This window comes from Plectropomus leopardus, chromosome 1 (genome assembly GCF_008729295.1).
Source record: "Plectropomus leopardus isolate mb chromosome 1, YSFRI_Pleo_2.0, whole genome shotgun sequence".
Taxonomy (NCBI): domain Eukaryota; kingdom Metazoa; phylum Chordata; class Actinopteri; order Perciformes; family Serranidae; genus Plectropomus; species Plectropomus leopardus.
In genome coordinates this window covers 28,459,785-28,485,722 of record NC_056463.1, presented here as the reverse complement: position 1 = coordinate 28,485,722, position 25,938 = coordinate 28,459,785, and the positions used below count along the sequence as shown (strand labels likewise).

At 41.4% G+C, this 25,938-nt stretch overlaps 1 protein-coding gene across 2 annotated transcripts in view; it reads right to left on the bottom strand.

Annotated features, from left to right (window-relative positions):
• The window catches only part of insyn1 (inhibitory synaptic factor 1), a 54,573-nt gene extending 28,983 nt beyond the window's left edge, over window positions 1-25,590 (bottom strand). Inside the window, exons 1-2 of one of the 2 annotated variants that reach the window (XM_042488617.1) lie at window positions 25,200-25,590; window positions 23,067-24,705 (exon numbers count right to left, since the gene is read on the bottom strand). In XM_042488617.1, the coding sequence (XP_042344551.1) occupies window positions 23,067-23,210 (144 nt within the window). In that variant the 5' untranslated portion in view covers window positions 23,211-24,705; window positions 25,200-25,590. Of the gene's footprint in view, window positions 1-23,066; window positions 24,706-24,958; window positions 25,126-25,199 lie in introns of those variants that run through there. The other variant, XM_042488624.1, reaches the window with a different exon arrangement.
• Between the last annotated feature and the right edge of the window lie 348 nt (window positions 25,591-25,938).

Sequence of the window (25,938 nt, the reverse complement as noted above, 5' to 3'; positions counted from 1 at the left end):
TCGATTGAGAAACGCACAAAATGCTGATTTTTTTTTTCCACCCCACAACTCAAACTCCTGAATTATGTATGTGAATATACTGTACCCACTCAATAATTTATAAAGTCAAATGACTGATTGGGCTTCAAAAGTATTCACTCTCTAATGCAAAATGGACAGAAATAGGAGCATATGTGAGCAGGGCAACAAATACAAGGTAGTGTTTACAGAGTGGCTGATAGATCCCATCAAAATGCATATGAAAAATTCATTTAATGGATCACACTTTATTTGGATAGTCTAGTGGTGAATATCTGCATCACATTAAGTGACTTTTATGTGTCACTAAAATGCCCGAGGTGTTTCAAATGCAGCTCATAATTGTGTGAGAAGTAGTCAATATATCTCTGGGCTACAGTTAAACTTATGGCTAGGGTTACTTCAGCAGTACAGTGTCCTGAAAGCCTGAAAGCTTTAATGCAGTAGAAATGGAGGAGGAATTCAGGAGTGGAGTGTCTTGCAGCTCTCTCTTTGGCTTCACTTCGCACTGGCCTGATTAGTATTCCATCTGCAGCGTAGGACACTGGTCTAAATTTAACCAATAAAAAATAAGGGACTGGACTCACCCTTACAATTCTGAGAGAGCAGAGCTGACTGGACCTGAACTGTTCCTATACCTGCTGGAGGACCAATGTTTGTGGGTTGTTGTTTTTTTTTGCCTCTAGCTACAATTCTGGCACTTGAGCAACTGTCCATGTGTCTGGGCTTGATTGGGTGCTTCTAATGACTGCTGGGAGGGTGCTTTAGGCCCACACTTACACCAGCACAGCCCTGCTACTGTATTGCTAAGATCCAGCTCAGAGATGGCACATTAATAAAACTTACTCTCTCGAGTTGCATGGCATTAGGGAGGGTTTCAGTGGCATGAATAAACATGGAAGCAAACATGCATCTCGAGAGCTCTCGTACACAGAGTTGATTTTAAGATGCCTCCATCTGTAGCTATACAATTACCAGTTGGCCACTAACGAAGGAATAAATGGGGACAAATACATGAAATGCTATGTGACACGTCGGGCAGCAGTGGCTTTTTAGTTCCTCGTCTCTCTGTTGTCACTTTGAACATGTGTCCTCAGATGGCGAAGGCAGATGCTCCTGCAATCACCGCGGTCCACCCAATTCATTAGCCTCCAGATACCCAGCACTGATCTCAAAAACTCACCGCTCTGCTCCGAGTAATGAAAGTGGCAATAAATGGATAGCTTTGTGAAGAGCGGGAGAGAGTGGAAAAAAAGGAGAGAGTGTGCATCTATCAATTAAATGACAGGGGCAGAGTGTGTGCGGTGAATTAAGAGAATCCGATGGCCTATTTTTCCTCTCTCATTGGAAATCATCAACACTAAATACAGCAATAGCAGATAAAGGAAGGAAATCCAATAAAGTATAAAATGGATGGAAAATACAGCCACTGGCTGTCACAAAAGTTTACAGCGGGCTTGTCATTGGAAAAACTCTCCCCTGCTTCAAAATGGAGTCTCAGTTTAAAGAGTTGCAAAGGCTTCCTGCGCTACACCTTTTCATCAAACAAATGATATTTCTAAATTGAACTGCTATGCCAGATTGTTTCTTACTTTATTGTCCTCGATATTGTGAGTGCTGCAGCACCTCCCACAAAGTCCAACATTTTCTCCAGCAGTTCGGAGGCATGAAACATTTCTGACAGTTATTTTGACAATGCGGTGTGAAAGGAGGGTAAGAAGTGGGTGGGTGGGCTGAGTGACGATGTTGTTAGCAGTGCCAGCGCTCCTTTCTCCTTCCTTCCTTGAAGCCTGTTTTCGCCTTTAATAGCTCAATGGCCCTCAAAGAGATGATACCCGAGGCAACCTCCAATTGTTTGCTGTCTCTTTCTTCCCTTTGCCTTTTTTTTTTCAGTGATGATCAGGCTGAAATTATCTGCTGCTTTTTATTTGTCAGTCCAAGATAAAGGACATGCATATTGAGAGATGTACATGAATAGAAAATTAAATCCAATTTATGAATCTTCATGGATCAGAGGTTTTTGTAGCCTGAGCATTTGAAGCCAGTCATTCTAAGATAATGTGGCGGTATGCAGATTTACCTCTGCACACCTCATAACAATGCAAAACTGTTGACATTGCAGTGCATTAACATTAGCTTGTTTATTTGTTCATTTATTTGTCCGTTTGCACCAGATCTCAGTGTGCAAAACCCCAAATACAATCGTGTTTTGATACGCTAGAAGTTTAAGCAACAAAGTTTGTTATTCCTCAAGGATATTCACTGGTGTCCAAGGATCAGAAATCAATAATGTATCCTCTGACTCTGTGAGCCTCACTGATACAAAAAAAAACATATTTGTGAAGTGAAAGCAGCATTTATTGATTTGTGTTACTGCTTTTTTCTGTGCATAAAAGCAGTTTTAAACTCATTAGTTAGACTGCAACCATGGCAGCAAACAGCCTGGCATGTCATGCGGCATTGGAGTTTTAAGTTTGTATTCTCAAACAAATGGAAAGAGAAGTCTGAGATCTGGCTATTAAGCCAAAAAGACTTCAACAGAAGCTACTAATATGATGTAGACTAGTTTAACAAAGAGTCAGAGCATGTCAGATGGGAAAAGAACCAGCTCTACAGCCCATTAAAGGGTACTTCCTCCCCCTTATGACCATTTGTATATCAATTACTCACATTTGTATATCAATTTGTGAAGAAGGCTCTGTTATTCTGACATGCTTCAAGGTTGAATGAAGAATCTGAAAAAACTGAGAAAATGAAAGAGAATTGAAGTCATAGTGGTCCGTGTTAAACAACAGCAAAGCTATATCAAAACATCCATTGACAAAAAAAATCACTCAACTCACACAGTATAATCTAAGTCTTATTTATTCAGTCATACGCTCAGTTCTTCCCAAACAGACAGCCCTTTCCAACAGGGAACTCAGCTAAAAGTTAAATGTATCTATACTCTATTCAAAGCCAAACTCCACTGACAAAAACAATAATTCTACTTCACTGAATATGGCGGCGACTGCCTGGAGTGGTAGTTAGTTTGTGTTATTACTAACTGTTTTAAAAACCCGAGTCACACAATTACACAAAAAAAGTAGTTAGGCAGTGATAGATCAGAAGCTCCATGTTCAGCAAGACTGCTTTGTGGATTTTGGCTTTTGAAGAGAGCATGGATGAGCATAGATCTGTTTAGACAGTTCTGAGCATATGACTGGATAAGTGAGACATGGATTAAACTGCACAAGTTGTTTGAGAGTTTGGAAACGAAATGTTTTGAAATAGTTTTGCTATTCTTCGATTCATCAGGAATTTTCTCAGTTTTTGGATTCTTCGTTCACTTCAGGCATGCGAGAAAAGGTTTTCTATGCACATTCAGTGTGACACGGGGTGAGTAGTTAAAATACAAATGGTCATTTGGTGGTGTAGTATTCCTTTAAGACAACCTGTATTCAAAAAAAAAAGTTATGGGTTGCTAGTCCTTTTCTCTTCCTGAGGTAACACTCATACATATGTATAGTGCTGAGGCAGGCAGGCAGGAGTGGGCTGAGAACAGCATGGGGCTGGGTTTTGCACTGTGTATATCTAATTGCCTGACCACCAACAGTTATAGCCAGATTCAAATCCAACACTAAATGTTTCCTGAGCTGTTTTCCGCTTCCTAACCCTGGAGCCAACCTCCCTGGAGCCCTGCGGAGGCGTGGCAAACAGCCCGTCTACCTGCGGCAAGTAGAGGCCACAGTCAACCTTTATCAATCTGTCAATCAGGCATGGGCTGTCACAATGAATTTCAGAACATCGAGCCCCCACTACCTCACCTGCAGTATTTGGCTTCAGAACAGTTTCTCAACTGCCAATGTTATGTCCATGCAATTCGACTGAGGGAGAGGTAATGGTGTCACCCTCCTCCAGGTGTCCGGATGGGCTGCATCTGGTCAAGCAGAGGAGAGGGCGTTTGACAGAGTGCAAGTTCCCAGAGGGGCACTCATCCAGGAGTGCCACTAAGCTTTCACATGGACGTGTCAAAGCAGTAGACTTTTTTGTCTTTATGCTGCAGGCATCAATTAGTGGGGCTGCAGAGCTTCATGTGAGATTTACATTCACAGCCATGTTATGTGCAAAGGTCACGCTTCCTCCCGCTTGTGCTGAAGTAGAGTACTGAGAAAAAGTTTTGAAACGAGGATCCCTTGCATGTCTCTCACTCTTTTTTTTCCATTTTCTGGAGACACACGACTCCCCTGATGAGCACGCTATTTTTCTGCACTTCAAAAAAGCAGCACTAAATGTCAAAAACGGTTTATCTTTAGTTATTAAGTTTCTATTCAAGGCTTTGTCTGAAGTTTTCAAACAATCAGTAGGAACAGTGTTAACTAAGAAATAAAGCTCTGCGAGGATGAGATCCCTTTTTTGGAGGAATCAAAGTGGGGCATCATAATGGCAACTTAGCCATGGGTACAAAGCACTGTGGGACATGCTCCTAAGCAGAAAGAGAGGGTACATTGATCTTAGCAAAGTGGTATGATAAGTAGGGAAATGAGGTTTTCATTTACATAGAAAATGTGGGGAAATATGGCTATCGCTTGCAGGCTTGCCAAGAGTTTCCTTAATTGATTTGGGAATTTTATTGTGTCTCATAGCGCATAAGTCTCCATAAAGAGTTTACATGTCGCTTAGCCAGACTGCTGTGTTCATGTTGTGTTTTGATGTTTAAAGGGACAATTTATACTTTTGACCACATAAATATGAGCTGTTTTCATATTAATAACTGAAAAGTTTGACTTGAAAATTCAAATTTTCTTTTCCTAAACAGTGCTCAGTGATAGAACTGAAAATATTGGGACATTAATGAGCAGTTTAAGTTCAGTTGTCTGACGTTATCCCTTCAACAAAAGAATTAAAAGGTCTTGTTTTATAGGAAACATGGGTAATTCATTTGAGTTACTTTTTAAAAACAGTATGAATTAATAACAGCATTCCAGTACAAATAATAACTAGATGTCACTGTAAACTTGTACTGTTGCTGGTAGATGTGTAGGGCCAAAATGGTGTTGAGCCATCTTTCTTTGCCTTTTACATACATTATTGATGCTATATGTATACATATGCAAAAACAGTGATGTGAGATATATGTATATTTTTGTTCTATTTTTTGCTGATTCTAAGCAGTATCTCAGTGGGTGTACTTAATTCAGCACTTCTTGCAGTTCCTTGTAAAATGCCTTAAAGTCACAGTGGGAAGAAAAATTTTTTTTTTTCATTTTGTATGCTAATTTTTCTATGAAAAAACATTTACATTGCAATAAATGCCCCCAAAAGTGCTCTTTTTAAAAATGCTCTTGTGGTTTTAAATCAAAATCCAATTTGAATACTAATTTATTTCCTTTACTTTCTGGAAAATTGTGTCTTCATTGCATGCTGCACCTTAAGTCCGCCATCACAAATCTTTTTCTGTTCCTAACTGATATTCCTTTAGATTATTTTTCAGAGTGATGGCCTTTCTGTATAACCCAAAAATACATAAACTAAAGAGAGCAGGGGCTCTCTGGTTGGTGTGTTGTGACTCTAAAGACTTTTCTTTTCCTTTCCTTTTTTTTTTTTTTTTGAAGTTGGCAATGCCCTTGATTTCTTCCCTTTTTCATAATTTAGACATAAAGATGTACTGAAAACACACTTCCCTTAAAGAGTGTGTGCCACCACAAATTTAGCTACTCGCAGCCCATTTAATATCGCCTCCATTTAGGTCATAGCAGATGTCATTGACTAAATGTAGACCAAAGCTATATTTGGTTGTTACAAATGACTCTGCAAAGCAATGGTGACGCAAGACAGATGGATCTGATGCTTCTTAAGGGCAAAGGACTTGTGAAATTTCAGCATCAGTTAAAATTAAGAGTGTTATAAAAAAAAATACAAGCACACAGATGGATGAAGAGAAATCTTTCATCCTCCTTCGTGAACTCTTGCAAATATGCTTTGGCTAACAGCTCCTCTCGTGAGCTCCCAGATGCAGGAATGACAGGTGTTACATTTTTTTTTTATTTTTTTTTATGGTGCATGTGCGACTGACTTGCGGCCATCGAATTATGAGATGAACTGTTGACCCTCTGGCTTACCAACCCCAAAGAGGAATGCACTCCCCCCATCCCCTCCGGCCCTGTGCACATGGCTCTGAAAAAGAATTGTTGTCTGCAGGCCAACAGATAAACCTTCTCTGTCTGTCTCTCTTCTCTTCTCTGTGGCTCCCTGGCTCCTCCTCTGTCCCCCTCTCTCTCACCCCTGTTGCTTCCTCCTTCTCCACATCGTCTCCTGATTCTCGGTCTCTTAATATTTTCCTCACACACACACATACACACATACAAAGACACCTGTACAGACTGCGACGGACATCGGATGCCCTGCTGTTGTGCCATACCCTTGTCCTATTTGTTTTGTGCTGACAAAAGCCTCCCCACAAACCCAACAATGGATGACCTGCATGTCTTCACCCTCACCTGACTCTGAAAGTCCTGACTGTGGGCAAACCACTCCATCACGCTGCCCTCTTTGCCAACATGAACAGCTGATTCTACGAGTTATAATTCCAGCTATGACCTTGATAGCCGTCGAGGAGGTCATTGTCGCAGTTCCACCTCTGCTTCCTCGCTCCCTCCCTCCTTCTATTCCATGTCAACCGAACTAAAGCCAAGCAAGGACAGGCTTCAAACTTTAGGTCAGTTAGTTATGCAGTTTGCCTTTTGGCAAGTCACACATGCACACACAAATGGTAATAAACCTCAAGCTACAGCCTGGGCACTATGAATTATGTGGTAGCGCCAGGACATTTAGCTCTGTGGGGGTCATTGCAATCATGATCAACCTTAAGTCCTTAGTCATACACAAAGTGCTACACTTTTTGTTTTTTTGACAGACTGGACTAAACCATTGAAACCTTTTTTTCCCAAGGAACAACAGAATTTATTCAGTGTTCAAGTATTCTAACTTATCACTTGAAAAACAAATCAGTCCATATCTTACCCAGTTCGCAAAATCATTCTTAGTATCTCGATCAACCATCTCATTTCCAGGGAATAATCTGTGCTCACTCACTTGGAGCCTCAAAACCGTGACTCATAGTTGAATTGAGGACAGTGGAGCGGCTTTACTTGTCAGACTCTTCAGCTATTTCATACTTTCCTGACCACACACAGTATGCAAATATGGATTTTTTTGTGTTGAAGTGAATGTTCTGTATGCATGAGCATTACTTGCGGCTGTACACGTGAGCCAGTGTGGACGAACGTGAGCATGCCATGCATAATGGATTCATTAAAGAAATGGCAATGGTTAATGATCAACAATGTAGCTATGTAGGCTGTGTTGAATATATTGCATTGTGTGTTTTTGTGTGAGTGATGGAAGCAATACTTTGAGTCGGTCAATGAAGGCATTTTATTTTTAATCAATTGTAGAGTGTAGGCACTCAGAGTTGCAAGCTTCAATGGCCAGGGTCTAGATGACCACCACTAAAATCAATGGGCTCTGTCATTAAAAAGATATTTTATGTTGATCCTTATCTTTAAATGAATCTAATAAATCATGCAGTCAGCATGTGATAATGTTATAATTAGAGAGGATGAATTATTGCTGTTAGGATCACCCTTTGTTCTGTTGATTCCATAGACTGTATAATAAAGATGGACGACATGACAGCTCCACAAAAGAGAAGCCAAAAGCCTCTTGACTGCCCTCTGGTGGCTGGCTGCAGTATAGGCTATAAATCCTGCCCCCGCTCTGTTAGCGGATGGGACATAGGCAAATCTAAAAGATCAAAGTACAATTCAAATAAACTTTTCCAAAAGAAGGTTTCTGTCATTTTTAGGTAGTTCTGATCATGCTGATGTTGCTTAAGTGTTCATGTGTTTTTTTCGGATAAGTTAGTTTTTAATTAGTTGCTACAACTGAAAAAATACAAAATCATGCTACAAAAGGGGGATTTGATTGAGAGCCATGTTTTATTTTTTTTAGATTATTTTTTTCTGGCTTTTATTGCCTTTGTTTGACAGGACAATGTGAGCGTGAAAGGGGGACTGAGAGAGGATGCGACATGCAGCAAAGGGCAGTGGCCACAATCGGACCCACGACCGCTGTGGCGAGAATACAGCCTCTGTATATGGGGCGTCGCTCTATCCACTGAGCTGTGCTTTCTAATCGGTGGGCTTCCAATCAATGGAGCTGCTGGTGATTGGTTAGATGAATGTATGGCCGGGAACTTGGTTTAGTGGAGATTGCTTCTGCGTAGTGTCTGGCTCCATATTACATCACTCGCGCAAGATGGCTGTGGCCGCATATCAAATACGTTGGCTTCAGGCTTCTGGTTATAGGTAATATCTATACACCAGGTATGTTTACAGATATCTTCGTATTACAAAATATCTATGAATCAGAGACCATAAGTAATTCCACTTAGCAAACAGTCTTGAGACAAATTACACCGTAAAATGTGAAGCTGCATTTTGGGTTTTGACTTCCAATAATTTACAAAGATTCATTCATTATTCATGGAGCTCAGAGGTAGAGTGGGTCATCCTATAACTGGACGGTTGACATTCCGATCTCCATCTTCTACAGTCAACATGTCGAAGTGTCCTTTGGCAAGCTACTGAACCTTGAATTGGTCCTGATGGCTGTTTTATCATTGTGTTAGTGCGTCTGAATGGTTAAAGTCCAGGTGTTACCTTGTACGGTGAATGGGTTATTGTGACTCGTAGTGTGAAAGCGCCAAAAATGACTAGAAAAGAGCTATGGACCTGCTACACATACAGGTCCATCCATTTACCATTTACTATCTGCAGATTGATTTCCGGTTAAACTTTGTTTTGTTTTGTTTTTCATTGGAAAAGCATTCAAAAACTCAAAAATATGCATTTTTACTAAAGTGTAAGACGTGGAAAATCAGCAAGATGTTTACACATTTGAAGTTGAAATCATTAAATATTTAGAATTCTTGCATGAAAAATAAAAAGATAATTAGAATAGTTTCCGATTTTCTGTAGATCCACTTATCGTAGCAATGCACAATGCATTACATTACAATATATTATTTTAAAAGAATCCTGCTTCTCTTAATTTATTTATCTTATGCAGAGGATCTGTTCAGATCTCTACAGATCTGTGTGTCCCACTGCTTTTGAAAAAAAGCCAACTAAAGATGAAGGCCACTATTATGTTACATATCTTATCAAGATAATACTAGTGTTATCTTTGACATATTTATGTTTCTTTTGTAAATCAGCTGCATGGTCCTAAAATAGTTCGCTGTAAAAATAGCTAAAGAGGCTAATGGTAGTGTCTTTGCTGTTAGCATTCTGAGACCCTTGATCAGATCACTCTTTTTATAATCACGCAGCCATCTGACAGCAGAAACAGCTTCCCACGGGCCTGCCACCTGTGATCATTGACGATTGTGTTTACTGGAGCAAAGCAATAAGCAAGTAGCCACGAGTCAGTGTGTCCATGTGACACCACAGACAATAGCCTGAATACACCACGTAATATCTGACATCGAAATGAATCAGGATCACGAGGACTGTTCTTATGACAACATCAGATATTGGTATAGGTATCAATTTTCCCTACAAAAAGAAATAGGGAAATGGCTGGCATGTCACAATGTTGGAAACAAAGAAGACAGTCCAGGAGGTTATTAACCTTGGGAATGTGCTAATGCATGTTCATCAGTGAATTCATCAGTAAATTCATTTTTTTCCAATCTGCTTTTTGCATAATCATAATTAGGAATTTTTTTCTCTTTAATCAGAACCTGCAGCACACGGCTGGCCGCAGCCCCCGTCAACCTGCAGTCCCATCCCCAGTTAATATCCTTGAGAATAACAGCGGACCAAAAAGTCTAATTATAATTTTCACCCTCGTAGACCTTGCTGTATCATCTACTTTGCATAAAAGTCAGAAATCTCGGGCTTCATCATCTTGGCCATAAACTGCCAACCGCACAGGTGACTGCGCAGATGACAAAAAATATTAATCACCCAAGCAGTTTGTTGACATGTTCTGTCTCCCCTTCTGCTCTTAGCCCTGTGTCTGAATAATTAGCCTGTCCTCTCTGCTGTGCCTCTTTCATCTTGCCCTGCCCTGCATTAGATGCTCTGTTGTCATACTATTGACAATGACAGTGGTGGCAGCCATCCATGCCGTGCGACTGGCAGAGTGTGAGCTGCCAGCGTGAGACGATGAGAGAAAGAAAGAGGGAGACTCCAGAAACATGGAGGGCTGTCTTTGAAGACGCTCAACAGGGTTTCATTTTGTGGTTTTACATCTGAGACTCAGAGATTGTCAAGGTGGTGCCCTTTACAGGGAATCACAGTGGCTTTGGTGAAACATGTACAAACACTATGACAAAGGTCACTTATTAGCTGAACAAAGAGCGGTAACACAACCACTGCTTTATTCTTACTGGATGTATAACTCATTATTGTGGCCAACTTATTCACCTGCAGTCTCAACACCTGCTCCACCAACACTTAGTGACACGAATCTTGCTTCATGCTGGATAGATGGCAATGAAATCTAACACCATCAGTCCAATTTACAAGCCAGCAACTAGCTAAAATGACAACAAAAATGCACAAAAGCACAGAAATGTAGGAATCTACTATCACCGGTCTCCTATTACCAATTTATGCAACCAACTCCCAGCAAAGAGTTGTATTGAGTGAACAGGTGTTACGCCTTGATGCAGCTCTGTGTGCCTCTCTGTATTATTTGGCTCGTTTTCCATGTGAATGTTTAAATTTTGTGATTCACGGGTTCAGTACAGCTGTCTATGATGAATCATCATGAATATGATGAAAGATTTACTGTTTTGTGATAATTTAATATCTCAGTCCCTGGCACCCTCTCTGCAGCACCCATGGCCATACCAAAAACCGAACATCGCTTAAGGTTGAAAGACTTGTAGACTGTAGCAGACTCATCCATTGTGAAACTCAAATGTTCCCTTGCATAATAAGTAAAAACAAAATATCTGATTAATTCAATAAGACAGGTCCCGCTCAGGTCCACGACGCAGATTAACTATGACACCGTGGGCCAAACTCAGACACCCTGCTTTGATATTCAGACAGACAGGCTCCTCACAAAGTGAAGTAATTAATGACATTTAAATGTTAAATGGATCTCTGTCTAGTTGGCATTAATTAGGTGGATTAGAAATAAATCCATGTCAGAGAATCTAATGTTTTGTATTTTTCTCAAGTCCAGTTGCAAAGTGCATTATGTCTGTATTAGTCTATTATTCTGAACAGTAATCTGTGATCTCGCAGTCAGAGAATTTAATGCATCTCCTCTATTTCCACCAATCACTGCATTACATGCCACAGTTGCACATTTACACACTATCCTTATCAAGCATACATGCAAATACTTTAATACATCAAACTTTGTTCCCTCTAAAGTCACATTCTAAGGCAGAGCTTACCATTGGCATTGCCCCCAACAAGCCAAATCAATTTTTGTCAACATTAGACAAACAAAAACCTTAAACTAACCATTTTATTTATGATCTTCATGGGGGCACTACACAGGCTGAGAGTGAGTATGACCTTACTTTGGGGCCGAAAATATCTCTTGAGAACAGTCAATTTTCAGAAATACTAACTAACTTTTCGAACCTTTGGTCTTTGCAGCCACTGATGAGGAAGAACAGTAAATGAGGTGTTGTTGAAACAGAAGGAATTGTTCTTTAATCAGTATTTCTGAAGACACAATTTAATTTTGTTGCCAAACGGACTTTAAGCCAGTTTATTTTCTCAGCACCTGTTGCAAATTGGTACTGTGCGACTGTGTAAAGAAACCCCCAGCTGCTCGGATTTGTATCAGTAAAATAAGCTACGGCTGTAACAATGTCATTGTTTCTACATTCAAAGCTTCTCTTTGGGCTTTCCACTGAATCTCTGAATGTGTATTGTCATATTTTATGACAATACCCCAAATTTTTGAATAATCTTCAAACATAGTCTTCAATTTGAATATAACGATTAACCAGATTAAATGAGTCTTTTTCTTTTTTATTAAATCAACATTCTTTAATGAATAAATGTAATTCATGGTGCTTTTAGATTGCTGCTAGACCACGTCGTAAACACGGATGTGTGCCTCCATTTGTGTTTGGAAAGAGCAATTTTTTTTTGACTGCAGGGAGAATGTTGTTTTTGAAAGACTAAATGCTTTCAGATACTGTATGTATTAAGGCAGAATATTTCCACTGATAAAAAAAAAAAGATGTTGGGAATTTAGAAAATTATTATAATTATTATTATCGTTTTACAACACATTTTTTCTTTTTGACTTAAGAAAAACTTTGGCGTTATCGAATATATTTGTTACATGAGACAGAAACAAACCCAGCAACCACTGGGATTTACAAATACCATAATACAAATGATATCAGTGTAGCCTGATCTTCATCTGCAACTGTGCAGAAATAACAGGTTAAAACAGAATGAATAGAATAATATAATATTCAATTTAATTATATAATATGCATTGATGATAGTTTTGTTGACTAATGTGCAGTATTCTAAATCTCCAGTGATTTCTACACAGAATTTTACCTGCTTAGCATTGTACAATTGCCTCACCGCAATATTTTGCAGGGGCCAAATGTAGCCATAAAAAAGCAAATTGAGATATGCAGAAATGCAAGTATCTACAGTATATTGTAACTTTCAATACAGCTATATTTATCAAAATATACAAAGAAACTTTGTTGACATGTCTGATAGTAACGTTACTTTAGCAGCAATGTAGCTGAACTCGTTGAAAAGAACTTTGTAAGGCAGAGAAGATTTTTAATTTGTGTATTTGCTGTCTGGACTCCAACACAATCAATAAAACAAGTCTAAGTGAAGACAGGACATCCTAGCAGATGCTGTGCCAAAATTTATAGACCCTTAAAAAATGAGTTTTCCATGGCGGCGTGTCCTTATTTTGTCCTTAGCGTGTCTCTCAGGTTTTTTCAGGACACAAAGAAATTATGCCAGAGGAAATGTGCTTCGTAATAAATTACCAGAGTCTACGTTAATGTAGAGCACTGACAAGTTTCATATAGACTTCCTCGACATTTGTGTTTTAAGATAATAAAATAACACATTTACTTTGTAAGAAGTAAGCAGGAGGCTATGCTTCATTCTTCATAATGCCATGACATGTTCTCAAATAGAAAAGGTTTTTCCACCCTCATAATGAATGACGGCTTTTAATGTCTCCAACTACATGTTGATTCTACAAATCAGGCTAAATGTTACTAAGTGCACTCCCAATTTAGCTTCCCTGTGCAGTGGCTTATTTATTTTAATTATGACAAATTACTGACAAATTTTAGGCCCCTTTTCATTGCAATTGGACTGCCACAATAAAGTGACAAATAAGACATTGCTCCAGCATTTCCCAAATAAGAATTTTGTGGAAAAATGGTAACAACCTTTTAACTACATAATATGACATTAACTAGATTTACTACCCTTTCAGCTGCTAACATTAACGCGGATGCCAAAAAGCTAAACATCCTCAAAGTGCAGAACAGACTACCAGATGCATTACAATTTTTCCATGGTTTAAATGTCAGAAATGTTCAGTGTTACCCACATAATTAGCGTATGTGTGGCGGTAGCTGATGATGACAGCAAACTTATTTTTTTGTTTTTTCTCATAGATTTTCGCAGGTCCATGAATGCAGCACAGGGCAGGGGGAGCTTTCCATTAGTTTTTTTTTTCCTCAGCAACAGTTTGCGACTCGTTGGGTGGATAATTGATCTGTCGATCCCTTCAGAGCTGATCAGATAGATGAATGAGAGAAGCAGCTGCTGTGAGTGAATGCAAACATTTAGACCCTGCAAAATGAACAGTTTAGTTTCATTTTCACTGCGTTTGACACTCTGCTGCTCCATCTGTGCCCAGAGTACACTTAGCACTCCGAGAGTGTGATGCAAATAATAATGGGATGGTAGATATATTTTGACAGCGTTCCTAATGAATGATCCAGCTCCAAAAAATTAAATCTGTTTGTGACAGTAGATGTTTGAACTCATGAGTTATTTATGAGCACCTGTTCGACCTTATATGTAAGGGGGATAGACATACGATGTGCAGAAACTCAAAAGTTTTTTAAGGCCAGACGATACAAATGCTTGCCTGCGTGCCATCTCAGTTCAGCTATTTCTGCTGGTTAAAACTGAACAATCTCATTCGAAACTGGGTTGATTTATGATGCATCACAGACTACGGCTAAAAATAAAAGGAAGGACAAAAAAAGCCTTCTGATGATCCCTCAGTATAACACAGTTCCTAAGATTGTAGCTGGATTAAGCTGCTACACTGGTGAGTGGGTTGGCCTACACTGCCCTGAGCACTTTCACAGGCTATGGAAATGGAGAAAAATATAGAATCTGTTCACATTATATATCATTATGTATTTGTATCTCTCTCTCTTTTTTTCTCCTAACATACATCTGTACTCTTGGTAAAAAGAATTAGTATCCACACCTGGTAAATGAGACAGTCAGTCTGAGGGCCTAATGGAGAGCAAGCTGTCCCTCTGCGTACAGTATGCTTTGACACAATGAAATGATGTAGCTATTCTTGGAGGCTGCTTGTGCACTTCGATGGATGCCATTTTTCACACCATTAACTACAGCCTACTGGTTTTATTCACAGCACAGAGATAGGCCAAAACAATCCTAAACACGCCCACGAACGAGCACAATTGCAACAATTGATCTAAGCTGTTCCACCCAGTCTGTCGCAATTCTGTGCAGCAGGAGAAACCATTATCTCCATCCACCCTTCATCTCTCTCTCTCTCTCTTTCTCTCTCTACCTTTCTCTTGCACACATTCTCTCTTTTTCTTTTCCCTGCCTTTAACTCTCCTTTTTTTCCTATTCAGCTTGATCCTTGCCTAGGGACAAGCAAAAGAGTTTGTGGCTGAATCTCAAAGTACAAACATGCATGGTAAAAAAAATTGCACTGCTTTATCTGTAACTAGCTCATAGTAGGCTTGTTAGTTGATAAAAATCAATGAGCAAGACGAGCGCAATTTTTTGGAATGTTTACCTCAGCAGAGGTCTCATCTAAAGCCCTCATTACAGTCTGTGCTGAGTGCAGGGTTCGCGCGGGGAGGCAGAGCTCAAAGGGCCAGCTAATCCAGTGGGTCTTACTGGCATGATGGGCTAGTCAATATGCTGGGCCTGCATCCTAAAGAAGCAGGGGCTCCACAGCAGAGCTAGGTAAAAGAGGCTCAGGGGAATGCTTTGCGTGGTGCCGTTTTATTCTCTCCACAGCTCTCAAGGTTAGATGCCACTAAAGTCTTAACCCGTTGTTTACTGCTACTCCCTCCTGTCTTTGATTCCGCTCTCCTTTCAGTCCTCAGTGCTGCTTACTTTTTAATATTGGGATCTAGGAATTAAAGTCTAATATTGCTAGCATTGCAAGGTAGTCCTGGTGAATGCATCAGTAAAATGCACAAGATGTTTAATATCCTCTCCTTTCATTAAAGCAGTGATGGGCTGTTGTCTGTTAGTCAATTGGATCACAAAGATGTATATTTTTTTTTACTATTAAACACGTGCATGACTGTGGCCAGGTCAGAATAAACTGATGTGAGAGATGAGATGAGATGATCTACCATTTCCGCTTCAAATCCTGAAGCAGTATTTCATCGGTCCTGAGAATAATTGAGCCACTGATTCATTCTAAGAACGGACAAATTTATGTGGAGCTCAGCTCAAGGCAGCAACACAGGTGTGGAGATGGCGGGGTGTTTTATGCTCAGCAAAGAATAGATAAGGCTTGAGGTACCGTGTTCTTGTTGTTTTCCTGAGCAAAGAGAACTCTGCTGGAGGCACGTCACCAAGTTTAATTTAGGAATTTAATTTCCACACACAAAAGAGGTCAGACAAGGAGGAACAAATTGACAGACACAGCAGGCGGGTACTTGTCATTTCTTCCAAATGGCTTTTAATGAGAAGAAACCCTTTGGCCCAGGTATGTCAGGTTGAAGAGTACTTTGCTGTGTGAGTGGTTAAGCTTTCAGCGTTGCCCACCCAAGTGTTTTTGGCCCATAAGGCCAGCCGGTCGACATTTCACAGGTCAGAGGCTGCGCCAAAACCCTGCCTCAATCTGAAGTAAATGGACTCTCTAGTGGAGAACAGACTGGGCCATCCTCAGTGAGATCACTGGGCTGTGGGCAACTGGGCAGTAAACCCACAGCACTGGTGGCCAAGTCAGAATGGTTGCTTTATGGGAAGTGATCCACCAGGACACAGCTTTGAAACTGATTGCAATTTGTGATTGTGGGCATTCATTTGGACAAACTGAAAGAAGCACAACCTCCTGCCAAGATGATGTGATATTCAGCCACATCAAGCCATCATTAATCGTTGAATTATACTGGATTTTTATTTAGAGTTTAATTACTTTGGCATGCACTGTAGAAATGTAACTCTTTTCTTACTCTGTGGCTATAAAGATAGAGCTACTTAATTTGGGGTTAAGATTTAATCCCAGTATTAAATTAGGGTAATTTTACTATATTTAGCAACTTACATAATTCTTTTTTATAATCATTTAAAAGGTTCCATATTCAGGGTTTTCCATGGATCCTTAAAAACTCTTTAAAGCCCTTAAATTCATTAATCTAAAAATGATTCCTTAATTGCTATCAAAAATGTCTGAAATCAGTCTTTCAAAAGTCTTAAGAATGCCAAGACATTGGGAGAAGTGTTTATGAATCTTTTTTTTCTGACATCTTGAAATCTCAAAATAATTGGTTCCCAAACAAAGCCAAACAGATACTTTAATACCATAATATGTTCATTATTTTCCATGTGTCCCACTGTAGAAAGCTTGACATTTTTTCAGCATTTGAAGTAGATCATCTAACTTTTTAACTTGATCAGAAAAATAATGTTTTATATGTTAAAGTAAACATTTGTGCAATATTGTCTCTAAAACTGAATTGATGTTGGTTATGGTTATTCTCCCCTCACTTATGGATATTATACATTTTACTCTGAGTGGCAATAAAAAGTCTTAAAAAGTCTTTAATCGGATTTGCCTTGAGCTGTAGAGACCCTGCATATTGTAAAAGTCAGATTTCCATCTCTTTTGTTATCATGAAGCAAATATAGGTGCTACATAGATACTGTGAAAGTATCAAAACGCTCAATCCACAAAGAAAGATATAAAGTCCATATTCAGCAACTGTTCCTTTAAACAAACGTCAGGACTTCCATAAATTCGTGATGCCACAACAAGGTAGAAGCTGTCACTACACAGCCGTTCCAGTCATTCCTGGCTGCGAAGTTGCAAAAGACGCACATGTGGGAGACCTAGAAACACTGAACAATTGGAGCAGGCTGGGGTTTTTTGTTTTTGGGAAGGGGACTTAAAGAGATGGGCGCTAAAAAATAGTGTTTCAGGTAAAGGGTGAAAACAGGTATTTTCAGTCAGACAATATGAGAAATGTAATGTGATTTTTGAAAATTCAAACATGTAAACATGTTCTAATAGAAACCGCAAATACAAACATGAACCTGAAATTAGCACAATATGGGACCTTTAAAATATACTATTTTATCATATTACGTTCTATTGCAGTGACCCATTTTCCTCACAGGAACGATAAAATATCTGAAAATATTTACCATGCCCCTAAACATTCCTAAATACTCCCAGTAGGATCAACTATTTCCTATTTTCCTGTGCATTTACCACTCACCTTTGTGTTGTTCCACCCCTTGTATAAAAGTGCTTGTGATTACTGGAGCCCCCCTCATGGTTAAATGTTGAAGTATTCTTGCTAAGGCCATTTTCTGCTCCCTTCCCTGCTCTGCAGCAGCATCAGCAAGGGGAAACACATAGTGGGGAGAGGATATGGCCCCTGCAGAAAAAAAGGCCCTTTGATTTTGGTTTTGGTCTCCCTTGGGCTGCCTCTGGGTTTGGAACAGATTTGGTTCAGTGCTGAGAGCGGCAGCTTCAGCAGAGAGGGGACCGTGGTTCCCCCTCGACGTGGATGTGTCATAACTGGTTTCAATCTCGCTAAGGAGCCCCGCTGGCTGGTTGGCTTGCTGGCTGGCTTGCTGGCTGGCTGGCTGATCTGGGGCCAGCTGTTTGGAAACCACACCGGGCTTTAACAATGCAGCATTTAAGCGTGCCTCAGACATGAAAGAGCACCAACACGGTCGCCTTGCTGATCAAACCATTCACATAGCTGTTTTCTTTGACAGGATCCATTTTCGCAGAAATGCCTTGATTTGACAGCCAGGCCAATGGGATCATGCGGGTGGTATTGAGTGATGAATAGAAATTGAATAGGCCACCCCATTTCTTTAATGTAAATTTAAATGAGATGTGCTCCTGCAGATTTAGTGGTGGGCTCAGCTTGTCGAGCATAAAGTTTGTTCTAGAAACAAGCAAAACCTGAAAGCCTTTTGCTGCCGCTGCTCCTTGCAGTTGATTTTTTTTCAGTAGATCAAACGCATTCATGAAACACTTTCAAAAATCCATTATATAGTTCTAAAACTGCATGGTGGCCAGTCTCATTAATAGAGCTGTTACTCAGGACTTCTTTCCTAAAAAGCTGACATTTGGAGGACGCAGTTTTTACCTGACACTAGTGTTTTCCCGCTGACTCCCTCCTCTGTCTTCAGGCCTCAGTCGAAACAGTAAGCCGGTCTCCAGCATCACGATGAGCAGAGAAGTATGGCAAGGCTGACTGATAGAGGTCAGTGTCCTGAACGTGCTGTACTCTGCTACTGATAATCGCTCTTTGTCCGGCTTATATTCACTCCTCATTTGGAGCTTTAATTGTACGAGTCCTGATTGCCTTCCTGTGTTCATTTGTCTTGAGTCGTGCACAGACGTGCAGCGTGGTGTGATTCTGCATAATAACTACATCCACATAATAACAGTCCATCATCCCTGTTTGGTTCCATATAAAGATGTGTAGCTCACTGCCAACCCCCATCTCCCCCAGTCCATGCTGCTGCATCTTCTCCCCTCTGTGTTTTTTCTCCTTTCTTTTTTTTTTTTTTTTTTTTTTTAGTGCTTCATTAAATTCTTTCAATTTACCAGTCTGTATCTCACTAATAACCAACATGGTTGCACTCCTACATTTGCGTTTCCTTAGTTGCCCTTTTTTTTCCCAGAGAAATTCAATTTTAGGGGAAGGAACAACTCAACATGAGGGATTTAAGTGGTTGCTTTTTTGCCCCCCCCCCCCCCCCCTCTTGTTTATCCTCAGACTTCTAAGTCCAAGGTTGAAGCGATACCCAAATGAATTATTTCCTCTAGAGTTGCCACTTGTGCCACTGTTATTATTACAAATGGAGTAGTTTATGAGTATATTACCTCCCAATGTCCTTCCCTTAGATCCTTCTCATTTTACCTGTCATGGAGCCTGTAATGGGATTCACAAGTAAGACAGGCTGCATTTGACTGTAATAGGCTTTTGAAGGGAACAATCTTGAGAAACTGTGTGTGCTCCGTGTTACGTTTTGTCTTTGACATGTAAAGGAGATTTATTGCTGGAGACTGTAAATGTGATGTTTAAGCATGCTTAAACCAAACGATCTCTGTGATAAAACGGCTTCATGGACACCAATTCTGTATATATATGTTTAGTACAATACAACCAACGCATAGTTTAAGACACAGAGTATAATTTAGTGTTTTTGTCTGCTGGCTTGGGGGTAGGTAACAACATTGCACGGATTGCTAAACATCTGCAGATTCTTAAAACCCCTTCATCAAATGGACTTAATCTATTGTAATAGCGTTTTTTAAACTGGTCTTTTTGTGAACCTATCGGAAACTACTTCATTATGTTATTGGCTGCTTTGTTAATTGTACGGACTGAATGACATTTACATGGTAAAACACAAAACTAGCACTAATGTACTCAGGGACCAGGGCTAGGGTGGATAAATCTGCTATACTCTGTGAAGATTCAGCTGAAAGCACAGGCCTCACACACTTAAATAAAAATTTTGTTGGTATTGCTTTTTAATTTAACATTCGTTATTGCTAATTTCTCAGGTTCCCTCAAAGTGTCTGTTTGCTGAGTGTCCGCTAAAATTTCAGTTGAAAGAAGCATGTGGAGTAAGAGATTATTTAAGGCCTTAACATTTCTGAATGCCATGCACTTGCAACACACTTCCATCTACATGGCTGTGATTAATGTTAATGGTAGGTTCACCACCAAGTTTTATTAGACTGCACTGGCTGTTTTTATTTTTTTAGTAGTAGTAATCGTGTTGTCAAAAGTAATAATGTAAGGATGCATATTGTTTCTGAATATTTAAAATGGTTCCGACACCGACACTGCTGCAGTATTTAAACACAGGGGCAAACTGCACTTTCTTGCTCTCCCTTACTGTTAATGTTTACTACAATTATTCTGGTGCCAACGCTAGTTTGTACTGGAACAAATTCAGGTATGCGAATTCTGGCAAACAAGAAAGTAAGACCAATGGCTTACCCCTTTTAAAGACTTCTGTGCTTTTTATGGGGAAAGCAGGCATCTTTGAGGTAGAATCAGTGATGGTGAAGTTCTGTCTAAAAGAACAGTTATATACCATCATGATGACCGTGTTCAATATTTAATCACTGTGGTTATTGTTGCTTGTTGATGTCAGTTATCTAATACCACAATGTACTGAAGAAACAAGTCATTCTAGTTCTCGTTTTTTTCCTACCTTGGACTTCTCACAAACTAAGCCAAGCTATTCAATTTGCAACAATTAAATACATTTCTGTGTCACCTACTTGTGTGGATTTCAGATTGCCCCGAGGCCTTCTTAAAATTTTCCTTCGGGTATAAAATATTCAATTAAAAACTGGTAAATGTATTAAATCCTCATTTAAAATATAATAAAAGCATTGTTCCCTGCAGCCTTAAAAAATCTGCAGAACAAACATGTTTTTAATGGATGATGCATACAGCTATGAAGACCAGATGGCTCAAACCTCCCACAAATTCACATTTTAATGCATGTAGAGGTATGGATAAAAGGGTCTAACTGAAGACTGCAATATGCTCGAACATATGCAGTACTTTAGGCAATGGACAATCAGAAAAATACATGTAGGCAAATGTTATTGCAGTGTGAGTAATGATGAGATACAATGAGATGTTTTAAATCACTTTTTAAATTCAGCTTTGGCACAATGACACTGTACGTCATCTGCGATCTTGAGCTATGAAAACAGTGCCGTGAAGTAAGTATCGTAACAGACCAGTAACTTCCTCATCTCTGGACAGCTACGTGCTTCAGAGTGTCAGCTCTTACTCCTCGGAGCACTGCAGTATCTCCCAGTTCCCCAAAGACCTTGTGGGTGATAATCAGTCATTACAGCTCCTTCACTGAGTTATTTATTTCACTACATTCACAGGCAATTCATCATTTATTTATGTGACAGTTGTTATCTATTATGTTGTTCCTTTCATGTGGCCAAGAATGAGAGATTTTATGGAACATTAGGCTTCCATGCGTCTGACGGCGCTACACTGATTCTGTTTCTTCATCTCCCTTTGATTCCATCTGCACCCTCACAGGTCAGCTAATTGCGGGATATTGATACCAGCATTATGACTGCCACTGCGGCTAATACGATTCCTTAGCCATTTCAATATGTGGGATTGTGCTCTCCCAATAAAAAATGACATTTGAGCCACTGTGCAGAGCCCTCTCTAATGGGGTCTGGGATAAGGATGGTAATATGCGTTGGAGCTGGCAGAGGCACAGGCCGTGTTTTTGTTTATAAATAGCTCCAGCCAGCATTATTCCACTTGCAGTTGTCCCATAATCATCAATCACTCCCGCGCACAGGGCCAGCTTTCTCCTGCTCACCAGAGAGAAGGTGCACTGTGAGCTGTGCCCTTGCACCTCCAACTGTGCAAGTACATAAAGTAGAGCGCGATGAGTGGGACAGAGCTGGGAGAAGAGGGGGGTTCCTGTGTGGTGATCGAGTGAGTTATGGCAGCTTCACCCCGGCTCCTCAAAACCACCCTCCTCCTTCAGGTCATTACATGCGCTAACATCCACCATTTCGCTTCTTCAACACATTTAGAAACACACACACACACACTCCCTCTGCATCCCTGATCAGAAGCAGGTGGGAGGGTAATCATGTGATGTGCTCGCAGGATGTGGGATGGGTCAGACACAACTGTTTGCTCAGGCTTCATTTGTCTCTCTCTATCTGCCTTTATCTCTTTCTTTGGAGGAGCTTTGTGGGAAGAGCTTTAAGGACACTGCAGGGGGAAGATCCCAAAAACATGATGAGGGCCATTTTGTACTCGCACAAACATGAACAGGTGTACTCTGATTTTTAGTCCATCACACACACACACACACACACGTGCACATTTGTTTAGTCCATACACTCGTAGATGCATATAAGAGCACGCACAGCATCTGTCTCTGCTGATGCTTGTTCAAACTGTGCACTATGCACACAAACACAAATCTCCCAGTGTTACCATGGCAGTTGCAAAAATACAGTAGGAATCCAGCTGATCCTTAACAAAATGGTTATATAACTATTGCGGCGCTAAGTCTTGTATCTTATCTAAGCCTGCCTCTGTGCTTCCTTTCAGCCTGGCTCGGCTGCTTTTTCAACGGCTCTTCACATCTACTGTACCTCCCACAAGACACCACTGAACATATGAAGGACATTTGTAATTGCCGATAAGCAGTTGTTTGATTGGACAAGGAAGACAGCCTCACTGCGGTTGTAATCAACAATATCCTCCTGCTAGAAAACAAACACAAAAAAAAGAAAAAAAAAGTGAGATCTCATCACTTCTAAATCTTAATCAAAATCTCCATGCTGCGAAAAATAATTTTACACTTAATTAAATGCAGCCTAGTTGAGAAGCACACCCACCTGGCACCAACATTCTCTCCCTGCCTCTGCCCTCCTCTATGAACACCCCCCCACCCCACCCCCCACCCACAAAAAAAAAACAAAAAAACAAGCCTAATGAGCTGATTTTTGAACCTCACCTCCCGGAGTTCCTTGGCCACATCCTTGAGCTCTTTGAGAATGCCGTCCAGCTGGTCGATCACCATCTTCATGTGGCTGCGGATGCGTTCTCTCGGGCTGGGGGTCTCAGAGGTGTCCCGGGCCGGAGCTCTGCTGAGGGACATCCTTTACAGGGCGACGTGGGGCCAGTGGCCAACAGGCTGAGGGCGTGGGGGAGCCGAGTCGGGGTCCATGTCTTTGGCTACAAGGAGCCTCAGTGCTACTGATCCGAACAGGGGCCCCGGCCACGCAGGGAGACCTCAACATCTTAAAAACACCTGGGCAGCCAAAACACCTTGCCTCGCCCGCACACTTGGCACAGGGTCACACTCTGACATCCATGCCCTCTGGTAGATGCTTCCAAAAAAGAGGAGAAAATGAGCATGGGAAAAGTCCAACGCTGTAAATCCATGGAAAAAGAAGAGTCAAAACACATGGGCTGAAGCTGGTACGAAACTCTTACATAATCGTGTTGAGCCAACTCATCTCATGTGTCAGTGTGTACGTTTGAAATTGTTCCCGAGGAGCTGCTATTTAAAACACTGGTCTATACAGGGAAGAGACTTATCCCCTCTTCCACTTGTCCGGTGCAACCTTTTTTACTTGTGAAACACAGTGACATGATGGCAGGCTAACATACAAAAGTGACAGCAGAAAAAGGGGTTCATATTAACCCTTTCATAGAGAAAGCTATCCAGCATAGATAGAAAAATAGAACTCCCGGCAGTGGCTCAATATTCAAAATGATCGTGTTCTACATTATCAGTGGCCAGCAGGGACGAGATTTGCCTTCTAAATATAGTCCTTCACTGAGGGCTTCTGTCTTTTCAGAGAGAAAATGACAGATCCTGTTTGGGGGAAAAAAAGGGGGTATTCCTCTGTGCTGTGTGGCGTTTCCCCCCTCCAGGAAAAATAGCAGTAGAAACTCGCATCAAAATAAACTTTGCTCCACATCCATTTTCTTTGCAGATGATGACTTAATCATGTTGTCCTTCAATACTCGTCCATGAAAGGAAGGGAAGGTAGGTGTGGGTCTTCTCACAGAGCGTCCAATCTCACCCCAAAGCAGGGCTTATTCCAGGTGGCGTGGGATCAGAGTGAATTGATTTCCAAGCCAGCAGAACGTGACTTGTGATGAGAATTTGTGGAGGGATAACAAAAAAATCATGGTGCCGATGAGACACAGTTACAAGAGGGGCAAGGAGGCGAATGAGCACCTTCCCCTGGAATTTCGGGTGGCAGCTTGTCTTATGCAACAGCGCTTTCCAAGTCCCTCTCAGAAAACACTGACCCACAGCAGTCCACAGGGGTGTGCCCGAAAACCAAGGGAGCAGAAACAGAAAAGGATTCTCTTCTCTCCTTCAGTTGTTGCTAAGGGAACCCGGTCTGCCTCCCTGTGCTGTGATTGGATAATTATTTTACTTCTTATCCTTGTAGTGTATGTTTTCTCTGTGGACTCTTTTCAGAGAGGCAGAGAGCTCAGTGCCATCCAGCAGGAAGAGATAAATCCCATGAAAGCTTCCCAGAGGAGCCCCAGAGAACAAGCAGGAGGGAATACTGCTCGCCAAATCCAGGGCGATGCCACTGCCACGGGGTGCACTGGCCGATCACACATGGCACCTGGACAGACGGGAAGGAAAGCAATCACTTATTCTCTCATGTCTCCCTTCCTTTTTTCGCCCTTAAATCATAGCGACATAAAAAACGACACAGTGAAGCTGGCTCAGATGGACGCAAATGAACTGCGTTGATGATTTTTAGCTGCTGTCAAAATGCATCTCTTGATCCAGCAGCACTTGCCTCACCTCCACACACACACACACACACACACACACACACACACACACACACAGCAGAACACACACCTACTCACCTTTCCTGTGCATCACTTTGCTGTTGCTATGCCTGGAGCTTACTGTCCACGCACAGCAGGATCATTCAAGCTACACACAACCTGCTGGTTCTTTAGCAGTCCCTCTGTCGCACACACTAACATCTTCTCTTCTTGCTGCCTTCCTCTCTCTTTCTCTCACCGTCTCACACACACTCCCTCACACACACACACACACACACAAACACACACACGCAGTTCTCTCCCTCCCTCCCTTACTTACTGTCTTGACAGAGAGAGAAGCTTCTATCAGCAGGGTTATTTCACTCTGAGGCTGTGGCTCATCAGAGGAGGAGTAGAAGTGGAGGATGAAGCTGTGGAGGAGGAGGAGGAGGAGGAGGAGGAGGCAGGAGGCATGAGATGGGAACGATGAATGGCCCTGATAGCACTCTGAGAAAGGGAGAGAGGAGGCTGAAGATGACTAAGAGCCAGAGCGGTGAGGAGAACTCCTGCTTCGGATTGCGATGCCGCCACGGCCGCTACCATCACTCAGATAACTGTGCTGCCGAAAACACGCCACCCGTCATCCCCCCGTCAGCCTGCACCGGGAGGCAGCAGACAGAACGGCTGAGCTGCTGCTGTGAAAAAGGGAGCTGTGTGATTCCTATGACAGCCTCTCCCTCTCTGCCTATCTGCCTGTTTGCGTCTCTCTCTCGCTCTCTCTCTCTCTCTCTATCTCCCTCTCTCTCACCCCCCCTCTCTGTCACTCTCTTACTCTTTCCCTTTCTCCGTCCCCGTCTCGCTGCCCCTGCGCCCTCACTGTGTCCTCGCTGACTGCCGGATGAAGGGAAGCTGATGCCAGAGTTTATCGTGGGGCTCAGGCTCCTGCCAGCACCACTCGGCTGTTCTGCTCGGGTCTGTGGAGGAGGGGCCTGGTGCTTTAAAGGGACAGTGCATCGCGCAGTCCCCTCCTCTCCTGTCTTCTCCTCTCTCTGCTGGCCGTCTGCACTCCCTCACTATCT